The following is a 25865-nucleotide window of genomic DNA, read 5'->3' as shown; positions in this document are numbered from 1 at the left end:
TGAATTATCAGTCTTTTTCTAGGGGAGAGTATTCTAAAACCAAAGAGCATATGCTTAAGGTGATAGGGAAGAAAGTTTGAGGGATCTCTGGCTGTAACTTTGTCACTGAGGTTGTTTGTATTTGGAATTAGCTGCCAGAGGGAGCTGATGAAGTGGATACAATTGGACTTTAAAATACATTTATTCAGATATATGGATAGAAGGAAGAAGCATCAAACTTGCACGTTAAAGCCGAGGATGTAAATGAGATATGAAAGGCTGCTGTTACAGCAACAGGTGTGCTTGAGAATACAAGGAAGAACATCCATATAATAGTTTGTGTTATGCTTCTGAAATAAAAATTTTAAATGGAACTCGAGGGACGAGAGATGTTTGGCATTCCAGTGGCCATTGTTCTGTTGCTCTTGGGGCTTATGATCGTGAGCTGTGATATTCCTGTTGGTGGCAGCTTGTGGGGAAACGTGCACAATGCATGTGGTTGTCACCTTTCCCCACGGTCTATATCGCTTTGCATATCTGAGTACTAAAATCCAGACAGACTTCAGTGCAGCATTAATTTTGCGGTGGTAAATCTACGTAATTTGATTTTAATTTTTGTCCATGGGTTTTGTACGTTTGTTGTCATTCAAATGCGGCCCATTCACCCTAAACTAGTTGCTATTGCTTTATGTTGCACTGGTATTTAGCATGATAATAAAGTGGACCACCTTGTTTCATGAGCAGGGACGTGTGGAGGTGGAAATTGGCAAGGAGGGTCTGAAGTTTGAAAATGGAGCCTTCACTTACTATGGTGTCTCTGCACTAACTGTCCCTTCGTCAGGTAAGACTTCAATCTGTACGTCTATTTTGCAGTAAGGTGGGGGGTATCAATGTTCAAATAACTGGTAATATGTTAGAGAGGAATCTCAATGAGTGGTTAGTTAGCGGGAGTGCCTTATGCTTCCATTTTACTGACACGCTCTGCTTTGGGTATCCTACAAAGTTATTTTTCAGAGGGAAGGGGATGGGTTGTTAGAAGTTGTTGTGATTTTAAAATCTTTCTGTAAAAATTCTGTGGTTCAGTACCGAAAGGGTATAGGCTACAATGGTATGTGGCTTTGATGACAAACCTCATTTCACTTAGACTGGTATTAGAAATGGAATTTCACACTCTTGCAGTATGTTCTGAAACCAAGCGTGTAGAAATCAATTCTAGTTTGATCAAGCAAAGCTTCCTTTTTGAAATAATTTTATGGTAGCAGATAAGGCGGAAGCTTGAAATTCTTCAGTGATGCTAAATTAACGAAGATTCAACATCATTCTGATGTTAGCAAGACCAGACGTGTAATAGATGGTTAGACCTGAAGCAAGGAGATTTTGTGAATGTATGATAGGACTGGGGGGGGGGGGGGGGGGGGGGGGGGGTACTCTGCCCTATGAATATTTGAATGCCCACTGTAGGGGAATAGAATGATGGGCATGTCCAGTGATGTGAATCATCATGTGCTCCTGTGTGTTTAGAGACATTCTCCAGAACAAGGCGTCACAGTTTAAGGATAAGGGGGAAATCTTTTAGGACCGAGATGGGGAAAACATTTTTCACATAGAGACTGGTGAATCTCTGGAATTCTCTGCCACAGAAGGTAGTTGAGGCCAGTTAATTGGCTATATTTAAGAGGGATTTGGATGTGGCCCTTGTGGCTGAAGGGATCAGGGGGTATGGAGAGAAGGCAGGTACAGGATACTGAGTTGGATGATCAGTCATGATCATATTGAATGGCGGTGCAGGCTCGAAGGGCTGAATGGCCTATCCTGCACCTATTTTCTATGTTTCTATGTTTTCTATATTATAATTGTGGAAACAAGGAACTGCCATGCTGGTATACACAAAAGGATACAAACTGCTGGAGTAACTCAGCGGGTCAGGCAGTATCTCTGGAGAACGTGGATTAGGTGACGTTTCGGGTCGGGATCGTTCTTCAGCCTGATTGAAGATGGGTCCTGACCTGAACCGTCACCTAATTCAAGTTCTCCACAGATGCTGTCAGACCCCCGCTGAGTTACTCCAGCACTTTATGTCAAATTATAATTGGGCTTTGCTCTTCAAATTGCATGACATCTTAACATTCATTTGCAAAACGAGAAAATGCCATCATTGGACTAACTGTGTGACACGTTCCCCTGGTCGACTTAATTTACCGGTCCAGAATGCCCCAATGGTGCACTTCAACGCAGTGTCCTTCAAGTGTAAGAGAAAGCACTGCCGCCTGACCAGTGCTGGCATGAAGTACAGTGCGGGCAGGGCTATCTTTGGTTGTGGAAGCGATGCACATAATTTAAGGGTTGTTAATGAGGCAACATTTTAAGTGGTTAATTGAGGCTGTACTTTAAAAAAAATTATATATGCGCTGTGCAATTAGTACCACTTTAGTCATTTAGCTCTAATTTTCTTCATATAGTTCACCAATCACCAGCCACTAGCAATAAGTGGAGTCAACGAGACCCTTTCTCCAGAGACCTGTTGGAAAGTGGAGAGAATGCAAGCCTATCACTGTACTGCCCTGACTACACTGTAAGAGCACTTAATGACCTACAGGTTCTAAAGGTAAGATTGTAGTAAGGATAAAACGGAGAACAGTTCAAACAACAAACGTGTCAGAATCGTATAATGGCGCTGGCCATTTCCTGAAAGGTAAAATGTAGCTGGATTTTCAAGTGGAATTTTTTTATTATTCGCCTTCATATACTTTCCCATTGGTTATGCAATTCCAGCAATGTTTGTTGCTCTTGCATATTTGATAAGACTGAGGGATAGAGGAGAGGTGAAGTGAACTTCATTACACTATTTGTGAAGATAGGTTTAAAATGATCATGCATTACAGCTCTGACAATTCCCCTCTGCGACCTGGCGTGAAGACTTGCCTTCTGAGTTGGTGTGGATCCGAGTCATGTTCTAGAGATATGAGTGTTGTGTATTGCTGCCCGATTGAGGTGTTACCCTTTAAAATGCATGTAAAAATCCTCACATTACTACCTTGGAGTGCAATGGATGTTTCAGTGTTCTGGGCTAAGACTAAAAACTAAACTAACATCAATGTATTGTCCAGTAACATCGTATTTCTGTTTACGGCATCTTGCGGCATGTAAATTAGTTGCCTACATTCATGCTTAAATCAGTGATAAGATTTGAAAATAAAACCAATCTAAGGCTGAATTAATGATATTCCAATTTACCTCGTTATGGCCCCTGCTCTCTATACCTACACTTTCATTGTTGTTGTAACACTATATCCCCACTCTCCTCTCTTTCATAAAGAATCTATCTTTTGCCTTACCTGTTGTACTTGTAAGGTATGAGCTGCCTGGATGGCTAGCAAAACATAGCTTTTCACAGTATCTTGATATACACTACAATAATAAACTTTTGTAGTTATTATCTATAAAGCACACATGTCCTGGAAATAAGAATGCAGTGAAATAAGTCAGTCCCTTTTATTTCTCTTAATATTAGAGTGTCTCTCGCTCACTGGTTTATGTCGAGGAAATGTCCAGAAATTTTCCCAGTGGATCAGGAAGGTTCTGGGTGCAACCTCTGGTCTTTGACTGGCCTCATTTGGAAGATAGATGAGGGCGTACGGTTGACTACTGGATTGAGAGTAGCATAATAAACCAATGTTGTGTACCTGGCCTCTGTTACTGCAAGTTCCTGCATGTTGAATGGGGAGAGAATAAGATAAATTCAGCACAACCTTGAATCTCCCATCTGAAGGAAGACTGGCGCAGCGGTAGAGTTTCTGCCTTACAGCACTTGCAGCACCAGAGACTTGGGTTCGATCCCAACTACGGGTGCTGTCTGTACGGAGTTTCCACGATCTTCGGTTTCCTTCCACACTCCAAAGACATACAGGTATGTAGGTAAATTGGCTTGGTAAATGTAAAAATTGTCCCTAGTGTGTGTAGGAAAGTGTAAATATGCGGGGATCGCTATTCAGCACGGATCCGATTGGGCCGAAGGGCCTGTTTCCGTGCTAAATCTCTAAACTAAACTACGCCACTTGAATGATGTGGAAATGGTGGCAATTTTATTTATTTACAGCAGTATGCCAAGGGAATTTAGTGCTGTTGTAGTGGTAGATGTCATCGGGCCATGGGGTGGATGGTGGTTGTGATGCCCTGAAGGCCACTCACCATCTATTGTGCCTTACTGATATACCAGCTTGTGCCACTTGTTGTATACTGCTGTTGAAAGGGCAGTCGCAGCTGTTTCTGCCTCACATTCATTGTGTCTACTTCTTCCATAGGTTACCCGATTGCAATATTTAAATGCACTTATGGCGTCAAAAATACAGAACTCTTCACCTTCACCGGAGAACTTTGAACTGAAGGTGATGCCCACTAGCCAGGCAAAGTTGCTTAATAAGCAAAATTCTTCCACATGTGAGTTCATTGTTTATGCACAAGTTTTGTCAATGGATTGCTGCAGTTAGTGATGATATTTGCAATTGCAGTTAGTGATTTAATTTGTGAACCAGGCTCTGATGCAACCCAGTTAGTATGTTCTCCACTGTACACTTGAAGTTCAATAGAGTATTCGGCAACGTGCTAAATCTCCTCAAACTTCTAAAGGGCCTGTCCCACTTTCACAACCTAATTCCTGACCTCTGCCGAGTTTGCCCTTGACTCATACTCGCAGCATGGTCGTCACGAGGTCGTAGGTAGGTCGTGATGCTAGTCGTAGGTACTCGTGGCATTAAGTAGGTTGGGGCGTTTTTCTAGCCTGACGAGAAATGTCCACGAGTAAAAAAGATCATGAATTAGGTTGTGAAAGTGGGACAGGCTCTTAAGGGAGTTGAATCAGATGGAGCAGTTGGGTGAGTTAGATACTTTTGGGAAACTATTGTTACTTCAGTTGAGAGATTGTTAGTATCTTCCTGTTGAATGAATTACTGTAGCCTGTCATTTAATTTGTAATCTTGTAATCATGCCTTTACTGCAGCTTTGAACAGTCAATGGTAGACTAGTACATCAACCACCACAAAAGTTCATTTCTTTGACCTGCTTCCATGGCTGTCTTCTATTTTTTCTTCACAAAGGTGTATACCAGTTTCCATTGCCAGATTGATTCTGAAGACCAGGAAGTGAAAACAAGATAGGAGAGATGGAATGGTTGTTGACATTCTCGATGGGCGGTCTACATGATGGAGGCTTCTGCTTGCTTTTACTCAAGTTTATGCATTTTGGCTTTGAGTCATAGACGTGTGGCATTCAACCTGGTAGTGCACCTGAAGGCTCTCCGATGACAAAAACAAAAATTAACTTTAATGCACTTTTTTTCCTCTTCAATATCATCATCAGGCACTAGCAGAAGTAAATCGCAAACTAGCGAGGAAGACAGCCCAGAGAGGAATGCTGGCGTCTAGTGAAGGAAAGCAACGGAGGGTGCTTGAGTTCTCTCTGCCAAAAGCCACACCACTTCAGTAAGCTGTGAACGTACTGTATTAGCACTGGCTGGAGCTGATGCCAACCATTTTGTTGGAAAAGCTGCACGCACTTGCTGTTGCAATGCAGGAGTTGGGAGAAAGAAGAGGACTTATTTTTGTAGATATTGTGCACAGTGAAAAGACCGTGGAGTGTGTTATACTAAAAAGCTAACATGACTTATTCCTCATAGAACTGGTATCAGTGATTTTAGACTTCCAAGATTATAATCAATATTAATCAATTGCATATAATGGATAAAAAATTCATCTTGACTTTTGTACCCTTGGTCTACGGGTTTTTGTGCAGTTACTTGAAGACTCCAGCAATAACACAATTAAATGTTGTTTATTTTAATGTTACGGTGGTGATATTATGGTAAAACCTAGATTTGCTAATGCCTTGAATTCCTTGTCAATTGCTTGCAAGCTTTTCACTTCTCACAGTGACTCCATTTAAGAAGAAAGAAGCACCTTTAACAGCCTTGGCTTCCAAAATGCTTCATAGTAATTTCACTACATTTGAAGTCAAATCACTGTTGCAGTATGGGAACAATGCAGCAGTGTTGATGCAGTGCTGAGGAAACATGTAGATTGATATATAAACTGGTGTGGATGCTCGGAGGTATTGTCGTTCCCATGTGAACTCTTAAAGGATTGACTAAGCCTCTGGTTAACTCTCATCGGAAAGGTGGTCCACTCTTCTGGGCATATCAACCACGATTATATGCAGACGTCTGGGTGGTACCTGATGTAATTTCATTGGTGTGAAACCAAACAATAGAAGGGCCCGCATGTATTTTTAAAGCCATGTTAATCTCACCAATGCTGATATAAAATTGACTTGAGTAAATAAGAATTAAAAGTAGGAGCAAGTCTCTCAGCCCCTCCAGTTTGCCCCACCATTAAGAGCATTGTTGATAATTTTGGTCCCGGATTACCCCCATAATCTTATATTGGTCTTAGAGCTAATATACTCTTTGTATCCACAGAGTATGCAAGAGGAATAAACCAGTAAACGTTCCCAGTTAAAACAAGTTTCCACCTGCTGTTTGAAGCTTTTGAATGAGAATAGAATAGGGTTCTTTGTGATGCCCATTGCAGTAAGAGGCACATCATCGAGGCTTGCACAAGAATAGTCCCTTGAGTCGGGTACTGCATGGATGCCGCCTACCGAAAGAATCAATGGCCTGAGGAAACCAGCAGAGGAATTTATTAAATCACCAACTTTAATGTTACATTCCCATGATGAAACCCAACAAGTTTGCTGTTAACCACGCAGTACACATTCCAGTGGTTTTATTTGGTAATTTAGCAGTCTTTAGCCCCGAGTAATTCCCATGAAATCTGATTTTAACTTCTAAATGGTAGCTGTAGAGATCTCAAGCTGCAGGCGGTATCAAGCATATGATAAGGTGTATTGGTGCACTGTTCTCCCCACCCCATACAAGATCTAGCACGCAGTCCATCTTGTGCACCTCATGTCCTTTACTGTCCTTTCTTCACTTGGTCAGTTAACCCAAACTGCATATCTGTGACCATGCAGCACTCTGACCATTGACATTCTAGACAATCAGGCTCCAATCATTTGTCATTTGAATCCATAACCTGCTGTTCGCGTGCACTATTTTCAGTTGGCAAAGAGCTTTTGAAAGGACTCGCAGCAATGCTTTCGGACAAGAATTCTCATTAAGCAATCTATCCTGTCATTGCCTTTCAATGATGGAGAAAGTCAAAGAGCCTCTCAGCTCATCATGTTAGGACCTATCTGGTTATTGCATTGCAAAATGGTGCTGAAGAAATACTGTGCTACTGGTTAGCACTGCAAGTGATACAGGATTCTCGGGCAAAAGATCCTGAGAGATCGTATGCTTAGATCAAACGGCAGCAAATTGTGAAAGTCAATAAATCTGGCAATGTTTCCAATGACACTAAGGTTGAATTTAGAATATTTAAGGGTAGGTTATCACTAACTGCCCTAGTTGAACATGTCTGCAATTGCTTGGAATTGACTAGAAATAAAGCAATTTTTCAAAAACATCAAAAATAAATAGATAAACAAGATAGAAGTAAATGAAAAATGACAAAGTGCTGGAGTAACTCAGAATCAGGCAGCATCACTAGAGAACATGGATTGGTGATGTTTCAGATAGATGTAATTGTCAAGTATTTTGAATTTGAGAAATTAATAGGAATTTATAACAAATTGCTGACCTTGTTAGCTTTTGACTTCGCTATTGACAATATTAAAACAAATCCCAGGAATTCTTTATCAGAAATAAATGTTGGTTAGATTGAAGGTACACAAAAATGCTGGAGAAACTCAGCGGGTGCAGCAGCATCTATGGAACGAAGGAAATAGGCAACGATTCGGGCCGAAACCCTTCTTCAGACTGATGGGGGGCATGGGGATAAGAAAGGGAATAGGAGCAGGAGGAGCCCGAAGGTTGGTTAGATTGAAGTTGGTTTGGTTCAGTGTGGATGGCAAAAGCAAGTTGTTGAGGAGAGTAGTTAGAACTCTGTCTGAAGAAGGGTCCATACCCGAAATATCATCTAAATACCGCTGCACCATCGAGAGCATCCTTACCAACTGCATCACAGTATGGTATGGCAACTGCTCTGTCTCCGACCGGAAGGCATTGCAGAGGGTGGTGAAAATTGCCCAACGCATCACCGGTTCCTCGCTCCCCTCCATTGAGTCTGTCCAAAGCAAGCGCTGTCTGCAGAGGGCGCTTAGCATCGCCAAGGACTGCTCTCACCACAATCATGGACTGTTTACCCTCCTACCATCCGGGAGGCGCTACAGGTCTCTCCGTTGCCGAACCAGCAGGTCGAGGAACAGCTTCTTTCCGGCGGCTGTCACTCTACTCAACAACGTACCTCGGTGACTGCCAATCACCACCCCCCCCCCGGACACTTATTATTATTTATTCAAATCGTTTGCTATGTCGCTCTTCAATGGAGATGCTAAATGCATTTCGTTGTCTCTGTACTGTACACTGACAATGACAATAAAAATTGAATCTGAATCTGAATCTCTCCATGTTCTCCAGTGTTGCTGCCTGACCCACTGAGCTACTCCAGCATTTTGTCTTTTTTAGTGAGAACACTGCCATTTTGGCATTTTCGCAGCTGTAAGATGGTTATGGTTATTTGCTCGCACTAATGCAGATTCTTTCATTTGGGCTCTGATACAGTGCCCACTGCTCCACTCTGTGTATAGGAGAATTGAATTAGCCCTGTGTCTTCCTCCTGTAGACTTACCCAGAACGTAATGATTAGTTGCCCCTGCGTCCCTGGCTGAGTTCATCCAGAAAGTGAATTACACACAGAGTGGTGAATCTGTGGAATTCTCTGCCACAGAAGGTAGTTGAGGACACAGTTCATTGGCTATATTTAAGAGGGAGTTAGATATGGCCCTTGTGGCTAAAGGGATCAGGGGGTATGGAGAGAAGGCAAGGATGGGATACTGAGTTGGATGATCAGCCATGATCATATCGAATGGTGGTGCAGGCTCGAAGGGCCGAATGGCCTACTCCTGCACCTATTTTCTATGTAAAGAAAGGATGAAAGATATTATTTTTAATCGGCATGTTTTAAATAAAAACTTGAAGCTTTGGTTTTACTGGAAAGGCAGTGCTTTAGGAATGAAGAGATGACTTGCCCACTTACCTGGATCCCTTTTTGCAGAAAACTTGTATGAGACCCGAGTATTTCTTTTTTTTGCACGAGTATGTTGCTTCCATCTTGAGAATGACAAGGTCACAATAACCTTCAGAGTAAGCGAACATGGACGCTGGAATGAGACTGACTACCTCTTAAATGAAGAGAATGGTTACAACTTGTCGTCATTTATATTTCGCAGCTACTATTCTGCTACATTCTATGTTCCTGGGGCATGTTTTCTGCGGAGATATAATGGTCCACAAACTAAGCTCTGGTCAAGTGATTGTGTGAGAAACGACATGATGGGATGAGGACATTTATTTGTAAATACCAAAACTGTCTGGTGATCTCTAATCTTGTAACCTTTTTATTGCGCTTTCCTGCAGGTTATGGATGCATACGGAATGTGGATTTGAAATTTTGGATAGATTGTGTTTTCAATGTCTTGGATAGCTGACCTACATGGAAAGAAAGTCCTTTTTTGTGTTTATTAAGAAGTCTGATCTTGGGAAAAGTTGATAGAAAAAGATTGGTCTTGGTTTTCTGAGAATTCCTCAGAGTGGGGAATTAATTAATCCAAGGTTTGCTTCCCTTGACTGCTGCCATTAGAACGCCTGAGTGCTTAGAAGAGGCTGGGGATAGGATCTGACTATGTTAAAGGCCTTGCCAAGGAATGAGAAACTGGAACGAGGTCAAGACTCTACTTCCAGTAGGTGTCAGTTTAGTTAATTGATGGAGACCACATTATGCAGAAAGGACATGGTGCAGAAAATTAATTTGCTGGGTGAAGAATGGGATCCTGGCTGGCTCGGTCTAAAGCAAATTCCTAATAATGAGGAGACACCCCCACCTAACTCTCTCTCTCGCTAAGATTTCATTTGCTCACACTAAGAAGCACACTATTCAAAATTACCATTTTTTAACAAAACAGAAAAAAATAAAAAACATCACTGATAATTCTGTAGTTTTACCAAAGAGTTTAGAGCAAAATGTAAGTGCCAATAATTCAGCCAAAGTTACATTTTGTTGTCATTTTAAACTCTGTATTCAATATTTCTAGGAGCTTCATTACTGAGAAGTCATCATCAGGTTTCATTTAATGATTTCTGGGTTATTTAACCCATCTACATTTTATATGCAAACAAATGTATTAAAATCACGTAAGTTCTGGTACATATTTTAAATTACATTCCAGGTAAATATTTTTTAATCATTGCAATTAAAATGTTATTTGTATGTACATTTTTATTGTGACATTGGAGATATATATTTAAAGAGAAATGGGTCTGTACTGTGATTTATTGTACTGATGAGTTGACGTCTGTTGCATTAGATTGCAGGTCAGTTTAATAAATTGGAACACAAAAGCGCCTTTAAATGTACTTTAACAATTGCGATATTTTGTGCTGTGACCACTTTGCAGCCAGAACCCTTCCCTCAAACCACACTCGTCCTTGAGTTCAGCATTTTAAAAGAACTAGATGCCAAAAGCCTTGCATGCCTAATGAAGTGTAAACATTCTAGTTCTACCCGTGCTCTTCAGACAGCCACATATATGCATCATTTTCCAAATTTCTTTCTTTGAGAATGATTGCTATACGAGTTAGAACAGTGTATGTGGAGAAAGGTAATTTTCCACAATGAACATGTGTTTCTATCATGTGTCATGGTCCTAATACAGCATGGAAATGGGCCCTCTGGCCCAACTTGCCCATGCTGACTAAGGACAGTTCAATCTCGATTCCTTTAGTCTATCCACCTTTTTATTGCTACATTTTCAACATGAAAGACTGTTGATGGGTATGGGAGAGCATTCATTTCTTGTACCGATGAGGTTTATAAAAATTTGCGGGTTTCCTTCATAGAATACTTCTGCTATTAACAAAAATTAAATTTGATAATGAGTGCCAATATGGAACATCTTGTTTTGAGGAGAGCTTGGTTGAAACCATAAATTAATGATCAAAGGTTGAAAGGTAATTGTCAGCTAGATCAACTTTAATACCACCAACTTGATGAGCTCTATCCACTCTCAGTACACATATTTTAGTTGAGGGTTGCAAACATATTTGTGGGAATTAATACATTTCGGAGAAGTAGATTCCATAAAAGCAAGACAAATTCACAACAACAAAAAAAGTGCCCTGATCAGGATTGCTTTCTGAAGAGGAATATTTGGTCTTCCTGCATTTAGCACCTCAGTCTTGACCTCTCCTTCCCAGAGGAAATTTTACTTTCTGAACACTGAAAGACTGCAAATAATTTATAACTTATTAAAATCATTTTTGTTTTCAATATTTTTTGTTTTTTTATATTACCTGTTTTTTTTCTACCTGATCCTTGCCTCCTCCTCTGGTCCTTTTTAAAATCATTTCTGGCCTAGTTTGCTGCTGAATTCTGTCATGACATTTGTCATAAATTTTTGTTCATTTTTTACTTCATAATTTTGGATAATTTTAGTATCCAGTTCTTGGCTCCAGGAATCACAGAAATTGGCACTTGTTCAATTATATTCCCCTTTCTAATTACTCTGGCCAGTTCCATACCTGCTTGAACCGTGTCATATTCACTACTACCCTGAGATTCTTCCATGTCAACCGACTTAATTCACAAGGACTAGATCAGCATTCCTTAGTTCCTGTACACTGCAAAGTTTATCTTGCCTGCAAGATTGAAATTATGCTCTTGGATCCAATGTCAGTTCAAGTGCAAAGGGGATAAGGAATGGTTCCAATTCCAACTCCTGTCGTCTCCACGGCATGTTTTTCACCAGTCGGGAAAATATCCAATGATACTAGAAATATCCAGAGATTTATATTCAGAAAGTTCTATCCAGAGAGTTACTCCAGCATTTTGTGTCTGGCCACACGTATACAAACTAATTTGAGTTGAGGATGTGAGATTTGGTAAGAATATTCGCAGTATGAGTGAGTACTTTGGAGAAACTGAAGGTGCTAGAATACCGAGCAAAACACAAAGTGCTGGAGGAACTTGGGGCAGGCGTCATCGGGAGGGAACGGACAGATGCCGTTTTGGGTCAAGACCCTTCTTCCAATGTGAAACGTTGCCTGCCCGTTTTCTCCTCAGATGCTGCCTGATCCGTTGAGTTCCTCCAGCAATTGGTGTTTTAGCAGGAACCTTCTTTGTTTACTGCCAATGAGAGTAACATCCAAAATCAATATACTTATTGTAAAGGGCAGTGCTGTAAACAAAACTCATTGTCAGCCTCAATAAATGTCTTTATCAGAATAGCAAATAATGTAGGGACCTTGATTAATAAATATTTGCAGTATTTATAAGCATCTTTCATTATTTTCCATTTAAAATTTGGCTGGGTTTTATGATTGGTTGGAATATGAATCTTCCATTGAGGTTGCTGTTTCCCACTTCGTTCTTTAGGAAGACATACTGGAAAACAAATAAAAAAAAGCTGGAAAAACACCAGTGGTTCATAAGATCATAAGTGATAGGAGCAGAATTAGGCCATTAGACCTAGTCTACTCCGCCATTCAATCATGATTGATCTATCCCTCCCTCCTAACCCCATTCTCCTGCCTTCTCCCCATAATCTCTAACACCCGTACTAATCAAGAAACATGGTTAATTGGTATTTGAAAGAAAAGAAAGGAGAAGACTCCAATTAATTAATTGATATTGATGGGAATTACCCCGGGACAGGATGTGGAAACCTATTTGCAGCCATGAGCACAATAGACAATAGGTGCAGGAGTAGGCCATTTGGCCCTTCGAGCCAGCACCACCATTCAATGTGACCATGGCTGATCATCCCCAATCAATACCCCATTCCCGCCTTCTCCCCATATCCCCTGACTTCGCTATTTTTAAGTGATGACAGATCTCTTGGATGTGAGTCCTTGACACCCACGTCATGATATTAATGCAGGTTGGGGGAGAGATACAGGAGAGATAATGTTGTTTACCTGGCATTGTTCCACACTGTTCTCCCTGGGGTGAGTGTGGCAGGATTAGCAAAGAGAGTGATTAGAATTTGCAGCCTTGTTTCCATTAACAGGAGAGAGATTAGATAAAATCCGAGGTTTTTAACAGCCTGAAGGAATGGATAATCTCCTGCAAACAAGTAAATTAATTTGGATGCAAATGGCCAACTGGTGCAGAGAAGAATGAAAATAAGCCTCATTAAAGAGCAGGTTGGTAGAGAGCATTAGTAGAATAAGCAGTTAAAGTGGAGTGATAATGCACATATTAAAAATATTTACCTGTGCATAGAGTAGCATATCATAGGGAATAGGTCTGAAGAAGGGTCTCGAACTATTTAATAAAACAGATTAAGGGATTGGACAAGCTAGATGCAGGAAACATGTTCCTGATGTTGGAGTCCACAACCAGAGGCCACAATTTAAGAATAGGGGGTCGGCCATTTAGAACTGAGATGAGGAAAGACATTTTCACCCAGATAGTTGTGAATCTGTGGAATTCTCTGCCTCAGGAGGCCAATTCACTGGATGCATTCAAAAGAGAGTTAGATTTAGCTCTTAGGGCTAGCGGAATCAAGTCAAGCGAGTTCATTGTCATGTGTTCCAGATAGGACAATGAAATTCTTGATTGCTGCAGCACAACAGAGTATAATAAGCATGAATACAGAACAGATCAGTGTGTCTATATAACATAGACCTTATATATATATATACACAGATAAAGTGCAATAGGCTGTTATAGTTCTGGGTTTGTTTGATGGTTCCCGATGTTGGGGAAGTCCAGGACAAGGGGTCACAGCTTAAGGATAAGGGAGAAATCCTTTTAAAACCGAGATGAGAAGAACTTTTTTCACACAGAGAGTGGTGAATCTCTGGAACTCTCTGCCACAGAGGGTAGTTGAGGCCAGTTCATTGGCTATATTTAAGAGGGAGTTAGATGTGGTCCTTGTGGCTAAGGGGATCAGGGGGTATGGAGAGAAAGCAGGTACGGGATACTGAGTTGGATGATCAGCCATGATCATATTGAATGGCGGTGCAGGCTCGAAGGGCCGAATGGCCTCCTCCTGCACCTAATTTCTATGTTTCTATGGTGAGTTTAATAGCCTGATGGCTGTGGGGAAGTAGCTATTCCTGAACCTGGATGTACCGGTTTTCAGGCTCCTGTACCTTCTACCTGATGGCAGCGGAGAGATGAGTGTGTGGCCAGGATGGTGTGGGTCCTTGATGATGTTGGCAGCCTTTTTGAGGCAGCGACTGTGATAAATCCCTTCGATGGTGGGGAGGTCAGAGCCGATGATGGACTGGGCAGTGGTCACAACTTTCTGCATTCTTTTCCGCTCCTGGACGCTCAAGTTGCCGAACCAAGCCACGATGCAACCGGTCAGCATGCTCTCTACTGTGCACCTGTAGAAGTTCGAGAGAGTCCTCCTTGACATACCGACTCTCTGTAATCTTCTCGGTAAGTGGAGGCGCTGATGTGCTTTCTTTATAATTGCTTCATTGTGCTGGGACCAGGAGAGATCTTCAGAGATATGCGCGCCCAGGAATTTGAATTTCTTAAACGGGACTGTGGGTCCCTATCCTACCACTTCCAAAGTCCACAATCAGTTCCTTGGTTTTGCTGGTGTTGAGAGACAGGTTATCGTGCTGGCACCATTTGGTCAATTGGTGGATCTCACTTCTATAGGTACGCAAAAAAGCTGGAGAAACTCAGCAGGTGCAGCAGCATCTGTGGAGCGAAGGAAATAGGCAACGTTTCGGGCCAAAACCCTTCTTCAGACCTAACTTCTATACTCTGACTCGTCCCCATCAGTGATTCATCCCACAACAGTGGCGTTGTCGGCAAACTTGATGATGGAGTTCGCACTATGTCCGGCTACACAGTCATGAGTATAAAGTGAGTACTGCAGGGGGCTGAGCACGACCGGGTGTGTACCATCCGGTCTAAAGGCTCCCTGTCCCGCGATTGAATGGCGGAGTAGACATGATGGGCCGAACGGCCAAAATTTGCTCCTATCTCTTATGAAAACTGAAATGAGTCATTTTTGTTTTGGTTGTTGGTAACAATCGGTGAGATCTACAGCATGTAAATGGACTTATGATCGGGACAGCCATGATCCTAAACCCAGCAGGAACTCAAAGATCTGAAGACACTCCACCTGTTCGTTTGAGAGCAGTCACTGCAAGGGGTCAGACTTTTACATTATTCTGATGGAGACTTCTTAAGGGGCTGTCCCACTTGGGCGACCTAATCCGTGAGCTCTGGTGAGTTTGCCCTCGACACATACTCGCAGCATGGTCGACACAAGGTCGTAGAAGGTCTTTGTGACTCTCCGTCATGCTCGAGAGTGGTCTCCACGTACTCGAGGCCCCAGCTAGGTCACGGCGTTTTTTCAACGTTAAAAAATGCCCGTGAGTAAAAAAAAAAAGGTCGCCATGACAAAAAATCGATTCCTTTTTTAGTCGTAGGTTTAGTCGTAGTAGGTCCGCATGTTAGTCGTAGGTAATCAAAGGTAGTCATAGATAGTCACCATCATAGACTCTCTAGAATTTAGGAGATTGAGAGGGGATCTTATAGAAACTTACAAAATTCTTAAGGGGTTGGACAGGCTAGATGCAGGAAGATTGTTCCCGATGTTGGGGAAGTCCAGGACAAGGGGTCACAGCTTAAGGATAAGGGGGAAATCCTTTAAAACCGAGATGAGGAGAACTTTTTTCACACAGAGAGTGGTGAATCTCTGGAACTCTCTGCCACAGAGGGTAGTTGAGGCCAGTTCATTGGCTATATTTAAGAGGGAGTTAGATGTGGCCCTTGTGGCCAAGGGGATCAGAGGGTATGGAGAGAAGGCAGGTACGGGATACTGAGTTGGATGACCAGCCATGATCATATTGAATGGCGGTGCAGGCTCGAAGGGCCGAATGGCCTACTCCTGCACCTAATTTCTATGTTTCTATGTTTTCTATCATAGTCGAAGGGAGGTCGTAGGAGATCGAAGGAGGTCATCTTCACTCCCCACTATTCGGTGTCCAATTTCCCCCAAGTTAGTTGTAGCTAGTCTTCTACATAGTCGAAGGAGGTCTTCAACATGTTATTTTTTCAAACTCTTCTAAACTTTGGCCAATTAGGTTGCCCAAGTGGGACAGTCCCTTTACTCTGAGCCGAGTAAGCAACAAATCCAACTCTTACCACTGGAGGGACATCTCTCCTGCTGTTTCAGTGAAATGGCAGAGTGCCCTATGTACGGAAATGCTATGTGAAATTTTCCACAGCAGTTCAACTCGCCCATAGAAAAAATATCTGACAAATAAAGTTTAGTCATTATAATGTACAGGTTGGCCTTGCCTGCACAAGACTGACATCCTGTGTTGGGTTTAGTGCTGTGAAGTCCTGTGTTGAGACCTGTCTGGTTTGGTGTTTCATACAGACAACGTCTTTCAGAAGGCACTGCCTTACACAATGAATTGCTTTGTCTTGTTGGTGAGCCATTGGTGGGTCCAGCAATCTCACAAAATAACAATAAGCATCATATCTGGTTAATGGGCTTTTGACAATAATACTCAGGGGATCAGGAGGAGTAATAAAAGCATACCTTTAAGGTGTTTAGTACTCAATCACTCTAACCACTCTAAGATGGGACCTAGGGAGATGTGCTTTGTTCAGAATTTTGGACATTAAATAATATTTCTAAGTGATGCACAGAATACTTGATTGGTCCAAAAATACTAAACCAGAAAGCATAAACGATGAGTCTGAAAATGAGAAAAAACAACTTATTTTCCCCCTACTCTCCCCTTACTGATGATCAAAGGGATATGCGTGTAAGCTGTTGGATCCTTTGGCCACTTTGGTTACTGGCGTGGAGGGGTCTTTGCAGGGCAGCGGTCCAAAATTGAATCAACAAGTGGGGGTGAACTGAACTTTGAATTATTTCGAGAATCATGAAGATTTTTATAAAGATCTTAATCTGGAAATGTCACCTTAAATGCCTGGGTTAGAATCAATAATAACATGATATGTTATATAAAGTGCCTGATGATGGAGATTATGCACTTGGTATTGCTGTTGTTACTTTATTTGAAGATAGACACAATATACTGGAGTAACTCAGCAAGACATGCAGCATCTTCAGGCTGAAGAAGGGTCTCGACCCCAAACATCACCCATTCCTTCTCTCCAGAGATGCTGCCTGTCCAGCTGAGTTGCTTCACCATCTTGGGGGAGAGTGAGATACGTTCACATTCATCTTATATTTTACTAGTTCTTGCCACGTCAGCGCAGTTGGGGGCTATGGGTCAGTGATGGAATATTGCGTTGGGGGACCTGACCTCTCTTGTAACGGGACCCAACAGGTCCCACTTGGTTTAGTAGGTCTTAACGTAGATAGGTATCATGGTCAGGTTGGATGCGGTGGGCCGAATGGCCTGCACCTGTGACAAATAGATCCTATTCTCCTTTTATTCACTCCTGAGTAACTGGAAGTGATGCTAACCCTTGCTGAATGGGCTGTTCTGAGCAGCAGACAGTTCTCTGCCCTGATCACTGACTTTAACTCAGTCAGTATTTGACAGAAAAGACAGGTTAATATTTCAAACTAATCTCCAAGATCAGACCCAAACTCTGAGTACACTCAAATCATAGGACGATGCAGTTTGGAAGAAGTCTGCAATACCTAGAAACTATTAAAGCACAAGAGACGTATATGACTCTGACCATATTTCACTGGCAGTAAATCACTTCAGAATTGTGGCCACTTTGATGCCGGCAAGCAGCACTTGATTTGTGTACTGCAGGAACCAAACTAACAATAGAGGGATTTGTTCAAAGTGTTTGGTGATAGATGAAAGGGTAAAATTGTCCAGGACATCACAGAAGCCCTGTGTGCCTCTTTGAACCATTCTCTTTATATCTACCTGGTCCTAAATATTTGCTGCTGAAGGTAACAACACAAGAGACATTTTATTGGATATGTGAGTCCTTAGGAACTCAGAATTTTGTGATTTGTAGCAATTTGATTATCTCTAATTCCGTGCTGTGTTAAATTATTAGTTCAATGCTTCGCTGCTTTTCTGTTGTGAAAGGTGCCAAAGGATTTGAGTTTATTGGATTTAAGCACTAACAGTTCCATGGATGTGCTGTAGCGGGGAATGGCAAGTAAACAGGTCAATTAGATTCAGCTGCACATGGATCTGATCCTGTAGTCCACTGTCCGCTCTTCCCTTGGGAGGTTCAAATTCTCTCTGTTATTACTTAACTCGAATATGCCTGAAGGAACTTGGCGTGTGAGAAATGATACATCATCGCCATTACAATTCCAACTGGACAAAATCATTTGTTGCTTGTTGAATTTGAGTATCTAGACAACACCAGAAACTAAAAAATATGAATGAAATGTCAGCGAGTAGCCTTGCCCTGTCCCGTTTTCGATCTTGTACATATTTTCCATGAATGGATTGCTAGACAGCATTCATAAGACAAAATCGAGACAAATTTTCTCCTCAAGTTCAAATTATCATGCATTTTTCAAATCTGTTTCCAGTGATTGGATCTTCTTGTGTATGGCGTGCACAGCCTAAAGTTGTAGGACAACTTGTTCTATTGTGCATGCCAGGTTGATTGCATTCGTCGAAACAGGGCGGACCACGTGAAGGTTGCAATCTCCCACCCCCAGTGCTTCTTCCACAACAAGCTAGAGGCCACCAGCTCTTTGGAACGTACACAAAAAAGCTGGAGAAACTCAGCGGGTGCAGCAGCATCTATGGAGCGAAGGAAATAGGCGACGTTTCAGGCCGAAACCCTTCTTCAGCTCTTTGGAACCTCCATTTCCGCTCATCAGCTAAAGGGTTTTATAAGCTCAGAAAGCACTTTTGAGATTTCACTGCACACTGCAATCGAACAAATAAAGCAAAGTTGTAATATCTGTTTCACTGATGTTTCGAGGGATAAATGATGGCCAAGAAATCAAGGTTGGACTGTGACCATCTTGGACAATGACTGAATGTATATTTACTGACCTGCGCTTAACTTTGAAATGTTCTCTCCAAAAATGAATGGATGGCAAGATCACCCTGCAAGTAACATCTCCGTGAATGTTGTCCCCGTGGACCCATTGTTACCGTGCAGTGACCATGTCGCACGCCCGGAACTCAACTCTCAATGACGTGGGAGTCTATCTTTTACGTCAGCTTTGGGCATGGTTATTAAACAGCAGAGTAGAATTATGTAATGTTCCCCATGGGACTAAATAGTTGGGAAAGCTGCGGTTCCCAATGTTCTCAAGTGCATCGGGCAGTTTGTAAAAGGAGTGACTAATGAAATGAATGAATCATCTCCCAGAGTCATGCAGTATTGCGTACAGTTTTGGTCTCCAAATCTGAGGAAGGACATTATTGCCATAGAGGGAGTGCAGAGAAGGTTCACCAGATTGATTCCTGGGATGTCAGGACTGTCTTATGAAGAAAGACTGGATAGACTTGGTTTATACTCGCTAGAATTTAGGAGATTGAGAGGGGATCTTATAGAAACTTACAAAATTCTTAAGGGGTTGGACAGGCTAGATGCAGGAAGATTGTTCCCGATGTTGGGGAAGTCCAGGACAAGGGGTCACAGCTTAAGGATAAGGGGAAAATCCTTTAAAACCGAGATGAGAAGAACTTTTTTCATACAGAGAGTGGTGAATCTCTGGAACTCTCTGCCACAGAGGGTAGTTGAGGCCAGTTCATTGGCTATATCTAAGAGGGAGTTCGATGTGGCCCTTGTGGCTAAGGGGATCAGAGGGTATGGAGAGAAGGCAGGTATGGGATACTGGAGTTGGATGATCAGCCATGATCATATTGAATGGCAGTGCAGGCTCGAAGGGCCGAATGGCCTACTCCTGCACCTAATTTCTATGTTTCTAGGATGGAAACAGGCCCTTAGGCCCACCTCATCCATGCCAACCAAGATGCCCCATCAAAGCTAGTCCCATTTGCCCATGTTTGTCCCATATCCCGCTAAACCTTTCCTATCCACATACCTAATTAAATATCTTTTAAATGTTGTTAGTTCTCTCTATCTCCCTCTCTCCCTGCCTTTGAAATGTCTGCTATAATTTATCTCCTATAGCTGGCCTCTTGAGCACAACCAAGTGAAAAGAATCCCTGGCTTGTACCCAGGAAATATAGCATTGCATGGATTTCTAAACCAGATTTTATCGGTACCATTTGACCGTACAAATCTGTCACATCTTGAGAATGAAAATCATTTTGTTGCATTGAAAGCTCTTTCAAGCCCAAAATCTGATCTGATTTATTAATTTCACAAACCACTCCTTTGTTCCGGGCAGTTGTCCAGGTACTATCTCCCCAGATATGTTATTTGTTCCACGGGCTCTCACTTTGTTACTGTTGTTGTGAGGAACAGGACAGTATTTCCCCAGCACCCGAGCATGTTCCTACATAGAAACATAGAAAATAGGTGCAGGAGTAGGCCATTCGGCCCTTCGAGCCTGCACCGGCATTCAATATGATCATGGCTGATCATCCAACTCAGTATCCTGTATCTGCCTTCTCTCCATACCCCCTGATCCCTTTAGCCACAAGGGCCACATCTAACTCCCTCTTAAATATAGCCGATGAACTGTGGCCTCAACTACCTTCTGTGGCAGAGAGTTCCACAGATTCACCACTCTCTGTGTGAAAAATGTTTTCCTCATCTCGGTCCTAAAAGATTTCCCCTTTATCCTTAAACTGTGACCCCTTGTTCTGGACTTCCTGAACATTGGGAACAATCTTCCTGCATCTAGCCTGTCCAACCCCTTAAGAATTTTGTAAGTTAGTGCTAAATAGGCAACGTTTCGGGCCGAAATCCTTCTTCAGACTGAAGGAAATAGGCAACTCAGCGGGTGCAGCAGCTTCTATGGAGCGAAGGAAATAGGCAACGTTTCGGGACGAAACCCTTCCGGGTTTCGACCCGAAACATTGCCTATTTACTTCAGTCTGAAGAAGGGTTTCGGCCCGAAACGTCGCCTATTTCCTTCGCTCCATAGATGCTGTTGCACCTGCTGAGTTCCTCCAGCACTTTTGTCCACCTTCAATTTTCCAGCATCTGCAGTTCCTTCTTAAAACATTTTGTCTACTCTGTGCAGGAACATGGGATTAGGAGGCAGAGATGAGCCATGATAGGAGTAGACTCGATGGGCCGAATGGCCTAATTCTACTCGTGAAATTGTTCTCAACTACCCCATTCCCCAGCCCGGTTTGGGGGGGGGGGGGGGAGCAGCTGAACCTGGAGATGCAGGTTCGAGACTCTGATGCTCGGGCTCTGCATCTAAACAGTTCTTATTTATTTGCCAAATAAATAACATTTCACCGCCCCCCCCCCTCTCTCTCTAAGGAATGTTTGAACGACACGAAGCCCAGGAGGCGAGCCTGCCAGAAATAAATGAAAACCCTGTACGTAGAGCAGGAAATGATGCCATCTGCAAATATATTCTGCTTGTGGTGATTGGGAAAGGGTTTAATGAGAAGTGCACAGGGGGACTCTGAGCTGAGTGTTGCAGGGGACGCGGGCTGCAGTCTCCAGCCTGTCCCACTTGTGTTATCGCCACTTTTATCAGAGTCTGTGCGTCCGCGGGGCCCGGGAGGAGAGAGGAGAGGAGACACGTTGGCCGCTTGTCGAGTATGACTTTTGGCTGAGAACTGGCCGGCAGCTCCAACAGCTGATTGATGGCAGACTGTATCTACAGCCTCGCCAAAGGAGGCTGAGCTTGTACTGACCCTCCCCCATGGACTTGACCCTCCCCCTCCTCCTCCTCCCCCCTCTCCCTCAATCTTAGGGGGCTCCTGTTCCTTCTTCTTCTCCACTCCCCTCCCTTGTCCCGCTATTCCCGGGTGTGATTCACCCCACTCTCTCTGTCTCTGTCTCTCCCTCACTCCTTGCCACGGCGCCGATGGCTCCAGCCCACTTCTCCCTCCTGCTGCTGCTGCTCCAGGCTCTGCATCGCCCGGCGCTGGGCTTCGACTACGAAGCGAACCTCTACGAGTATTTTCCAGACCAAGATGACCCGGCAGACGTGGACTACAAAGACCCCTGTAAAGCCGGTGAGTGGGAGAGGGGAGAGGGGAGGGGGTGAGAGTGGATTTGCAGAGCGGGTCAGACACAGAGAGACTGTGGGTCGGGAAGAGAGAGGGAAAGAGGGGGTGGGGGAGACAAGGGGGGAGAGGAGAGGGAGAGCGGGAGAGGAGGGAGGGAGATGAGAGAGGGGAGGGAGGGAGAGGAAAGAAGGGGGGGAGGGAGGGAGAACGAGAGGGGGAGAGAGGACAGAGAGAGGGAGGGAGAGGGAGAGGAGAGGAGCGGAGAGGAGAGGGAGAGAGGGAGGGAGAGAGGGGGAGGGAGAGAGAGAGAGGGAGGGAGGGAGAGGGGAGGGGAGGGAGAGGGGGGGAGATCACAGCCCAGTACAAACTTGCTCACAACTTAAAGAAAGTTTTGTTTTTAAACGCCGGGTGTGTGTGTGAGGCGATGGCGGCAGTGGGGGGTGGGGGTGGGGTAACTCGGGCTGTAGTGGGGTGGGGAGGGGGGGGGAGACTTTCCCCAAACTGGAGGGCAACTTTACACATCGCCGGGAGTTGGGAGGGAAGAAGGAGGGGGGGGGGGGGGGAGAGGAAGAAGCTGATGGGGAGATTCAGCCGTGGGGGGGAGGAGGGGGGGAGGGGGAGAGATAGAGGCAGGGACCGGTGAGTAGGGGGGGGGGGGGGGGGGGGGGGGGGGGGGGGGGGGGGGGGGGTATGAAATAAAGACTTGACAGAGAATAACAGGGGGATGGCCAGAATGACAGGGGAGATGGAAATAGAGAAGGGGGGGGGGGGGGGGGGGGTGGGAATAAAATGGGAGCTGATGAGGAGGGCTAATAGAGAGGGGGGGGGGGGGGGGGGGGGGGGGGAGAGGAGAGGGGGGAGGGGGGGGGGGGGGGGGGTGATTAGAGAGGGTAATAAAGGGGAGATGGGAATACAGAGAGCGAGAGGAGAAATGGAAACAGGGAGAGAGTTGGGGGTGAGACTAGAGAGAGGTTGAGAGATGAGGGGGCAATGGATCAGAGAGTGGGGGCAATAGAGACGGGGGGGGGGGGGGGGGGGGGTAGATAGAAACAACGACAAGTTTGATGGAAATGGAGGATGGCCGGAGTGCTGGACACTGAGCTGGACACAGAGATGGGAATAGAGAGGGAGCAGCAATGATAATAACAATACACAACGTCAGGATCTTTGTAGCGGAGAGAGAAAGAGGAAGAAAACTGAACACAGAAAGCTGAAGTAACTCAGCGGGACAGGCAGTCTGAAGAAGAGTCTCAACATGAAAAGCCACCCACTCCTTCTCTCCAGAGATGCTGCCTGTCCCACTGAGTTATTTTGTGTGTATCTTCAGTGTTAACAGCATCTGCAGTTCCTTCCTGCACAAACTTAACGATTGGTGGGAATGGGAGAAATGGGATTAGACAGGGGTGAGAGGGAAGAGAGGTGAGGAATTGAAAGAGAAGGATACAAAGGGTGGGGGGGGGGGGGGGGGATAGTGAGCGATACAAGATGGGAATGGAGAGGACATGAGCAGTGAGACGAGAGAGAGAAATACAGCGGAGATGGAGACGGAGAGGGGGCTTGGTGTAATTTTAAATAGATGTGAATGCAGGCCAGTCTATCATTTAAACCATCACCCTTGCACCCATCGACTCCATCTACACATCACACTGCCTCAGGGGAGCAGCCAATATAACCAGGGACCACTCGCACACCATCCATTCCCTCTTCTCCCCTCTCCCAACGGGCAGAATCTACAAAACACATACCGCCAGATTCAAAGTAGACAAAAATGCTGGAGAAACTCAGCGGGTGAGGCAGTATCTGTGGAGAAAAGGAGGAGGCGACGTTTTGGGTCGAGACCCTTCTTCACTCCCACCCCCCCCCCCCCCCCCCCCCCCCCCCCCCCCACCCCCCCCCCCCAACCACCCAAACATCAGTCGGAACATCTGAACCCGAAATGTCACCTATTCCGTTTCTCCATAGATGCTGCCTCACCCTCTGAGTTTCTCCAGCATTTTTCGTCCCCCAGATTCAAAAACCACTTCACCCCCCCCCTCTGTGACCAGACTCTTGTACAGACCTCTGGCAAACTCGCCATGAATTCCTCAACTTCAAACCTTGCACTTTTGTAATCTGCGTTTTCTCTGTAGCTGTAACATCACATTCTGCATCATGTCTGATTTCTCTAACTGAATACTTGTGCAATGTATAATGTGCCTGGGTGGCACTTGTAACTAGGTTTTTCATTGTGTCTCAGTGCACGTTGAGTAACAAACCGATACAGATCATTCTAGGGGGAAAAGAAAGATGCAAGATGGGAATAGAGAGAAAAAGGACACGAGGGGGGGGGGGGGGGGATTGGGAAGCAGAGAGAATGGGATAGGATATGGGAATAAGACTAATGGTGTATGGAATTCCCTGCCACAGAGGGCAGTGGAGGCCAAGTCACTGGATGGATTTAAGAGAGAGTTAGATAGAGCTCTAGGGGCTAGTGATATTTGGGAAGTTGGCAGAGTGATATTTCTCTGAACCACTGACATCTCTCTGGATTAGACCCAGTGATGATGAAGGAACTGCATGTAGATTTCCACGTCACTGGTGTATGAAGATAGACATAAAACGCTGGAGTAACTCAGCGGGACAGGCAGCATCTCTGGAGAGAAGGAATGGGTGACGTTTCGGGTTGAGACCCTTCTTCAGACTAAGAGTCTTGTTTTCCCAATGGCGTATGGTTCTTATATTCCTTAGTTTTGTAGATGCTGTTGGAGCAGCCGGGGTGAGTCAGGGGCCTGTCCCACTGTACGAGTTTATCCAAGAGTTCTCCCGAGTTTAAAAAAAAATCAAACTCGTGGTAAGTACGTAGAATGTACGTCGGAGCTCGGGACGTCTCTTAGCGGCTCGTAACGCTAACGGCAGGTACTCGGGAAATGCGGTAAGCTGGTGAAGTTTTTTCAACATGTTGGCAAATGTCCACGAGAGCCCCGAGTACCGACGAGCGGCTATTACCGTAAATCTCCGAGTTCGAATCTGGGGAAACTCGGGAGATCTCTTGAATTACCTCGTACAGTGGGACAGCCCCTTCACTGGGGTGTACCCGACCCTCACTACATTTCTTCCAGCTTCCTGTCCCCTGCAGTCTGAAGAAGGGTCTTGACCAGGGTGATCAGAAGCTCAAATGTGGGGACAAGAGGGAAAGTTGGGGAAGAAATAATATCATGTTGAGTTTCAACTTGCTACTCTAGTGATTAGAAATACAGACCTTATTGGCCTGAATCAAAATGTTGGAAGATGGTCTGATATAAGGAGGCTATCTGAGGGCAAACATATTTTTGTGAGTCATAGAGGCATCCAGCGTGGAAGAAGGTCATTTGATCCACTGAGTCTGTGCCGACCAGCAAACACTCTGCTGTTCTTTAGTAACTTGTCAGTTTCTTTGTTGAACTAAATTAAGGCGCATGTTGCAATCAAAAGCGCTTGAACAATTGGTTAACTCGCAACACAACCCATTTACCGTCTTCCCACATTCCCATCAACTTTCCCCGGATTCTGCCACTTGCCTACACAAGGGACACTTAGATGCAGAGATGTCATGGTCCGAAAAGCACAAGTTGCAGAATGGTGGAAGCTGAGACAGTTAGCAGCTTTCAAAGAGCAATTGGATCAGTACTTGGAACATCAATCAATCAATCAATCAATCAACCTTTATTGTCATCTTGCAAGCAACAGTTGTACAGTG

At 44.2% G+C, this 25865-nt stretch overlaps 2 protein-coding genes across 5 annotated transcripts in view; both read left to right on the top strand.

The window, feature by feature from the left end:
- The window catches only part of LOC129713369 (metal transporter CNNM3), a 135036-nt gene that overhangs the window by 6913 nt on the left and 102258 nt on the right, over window positions 1-25865 (top strand). For 2 of the 4 annotated variants that reach the window (XM_055662374.1, XM_055662373.1), the window contains exons 5-8: window positions 724-820; window positions 2439-2584; window positions 4281-4416; window positions 5335-10504. In XM_055662374.1, coding sequence (XP_055518349.1) covers window positions 724-820; window positions 2439-2584; window positions 4281-4416; window positions 5335-5399 — 444 coding nt within the window. In that variant the 3' untranslated portion in view covers window positions 5400-10504. Of the gene's footprint in view, window positions 1-723; window positions 821-2438; window positions 2585-4280; window positions 4417-5072; window positions 10505-25865 lie in introns of those variants that run through there. The other 2 variants (XR_008726212.1, XM_055662375.1) reach the window with 2 other exon arrangements.
- The window catches only part of LOC129713367 (bone morphogenetic protein 1-like), a 98948-nt gene continuing 94808 nt past the window's right edge, over window positions 21726-25865 (top strand). The window contains exon 1 of the mRNA XM_055662370.1: window positions 21726-22156. Coding sequence (XP_055518345.1) covers window positions 22006-22156 — 151 coding nt within the window. The 5' untranslated portion in view covers window positions 21726-22005. The remainder of the gene's footprint in view (window positions 22157-25865) is intronic.

The sequence above is a fragment of the Leucoraja erinacea genome, chromosome 35 (genome assembly GCF_028641065.1).
Source record: "Leucoraja erinacea ecotype New England chromosome 35, Leri_hhj_1, whole genome shotgun sequence".
Lineage (NCBI taxonomy): Eukaryota > Metazoa > Chordata > Chondrichthyes > Rajiformes > Rajidae > Leucoraja > Leucoraja erinaceus.
Note: the sequence above shows the minus strand (reverse complement) of the source record. Positions and strands in the feature narration are given on the sequence as shown.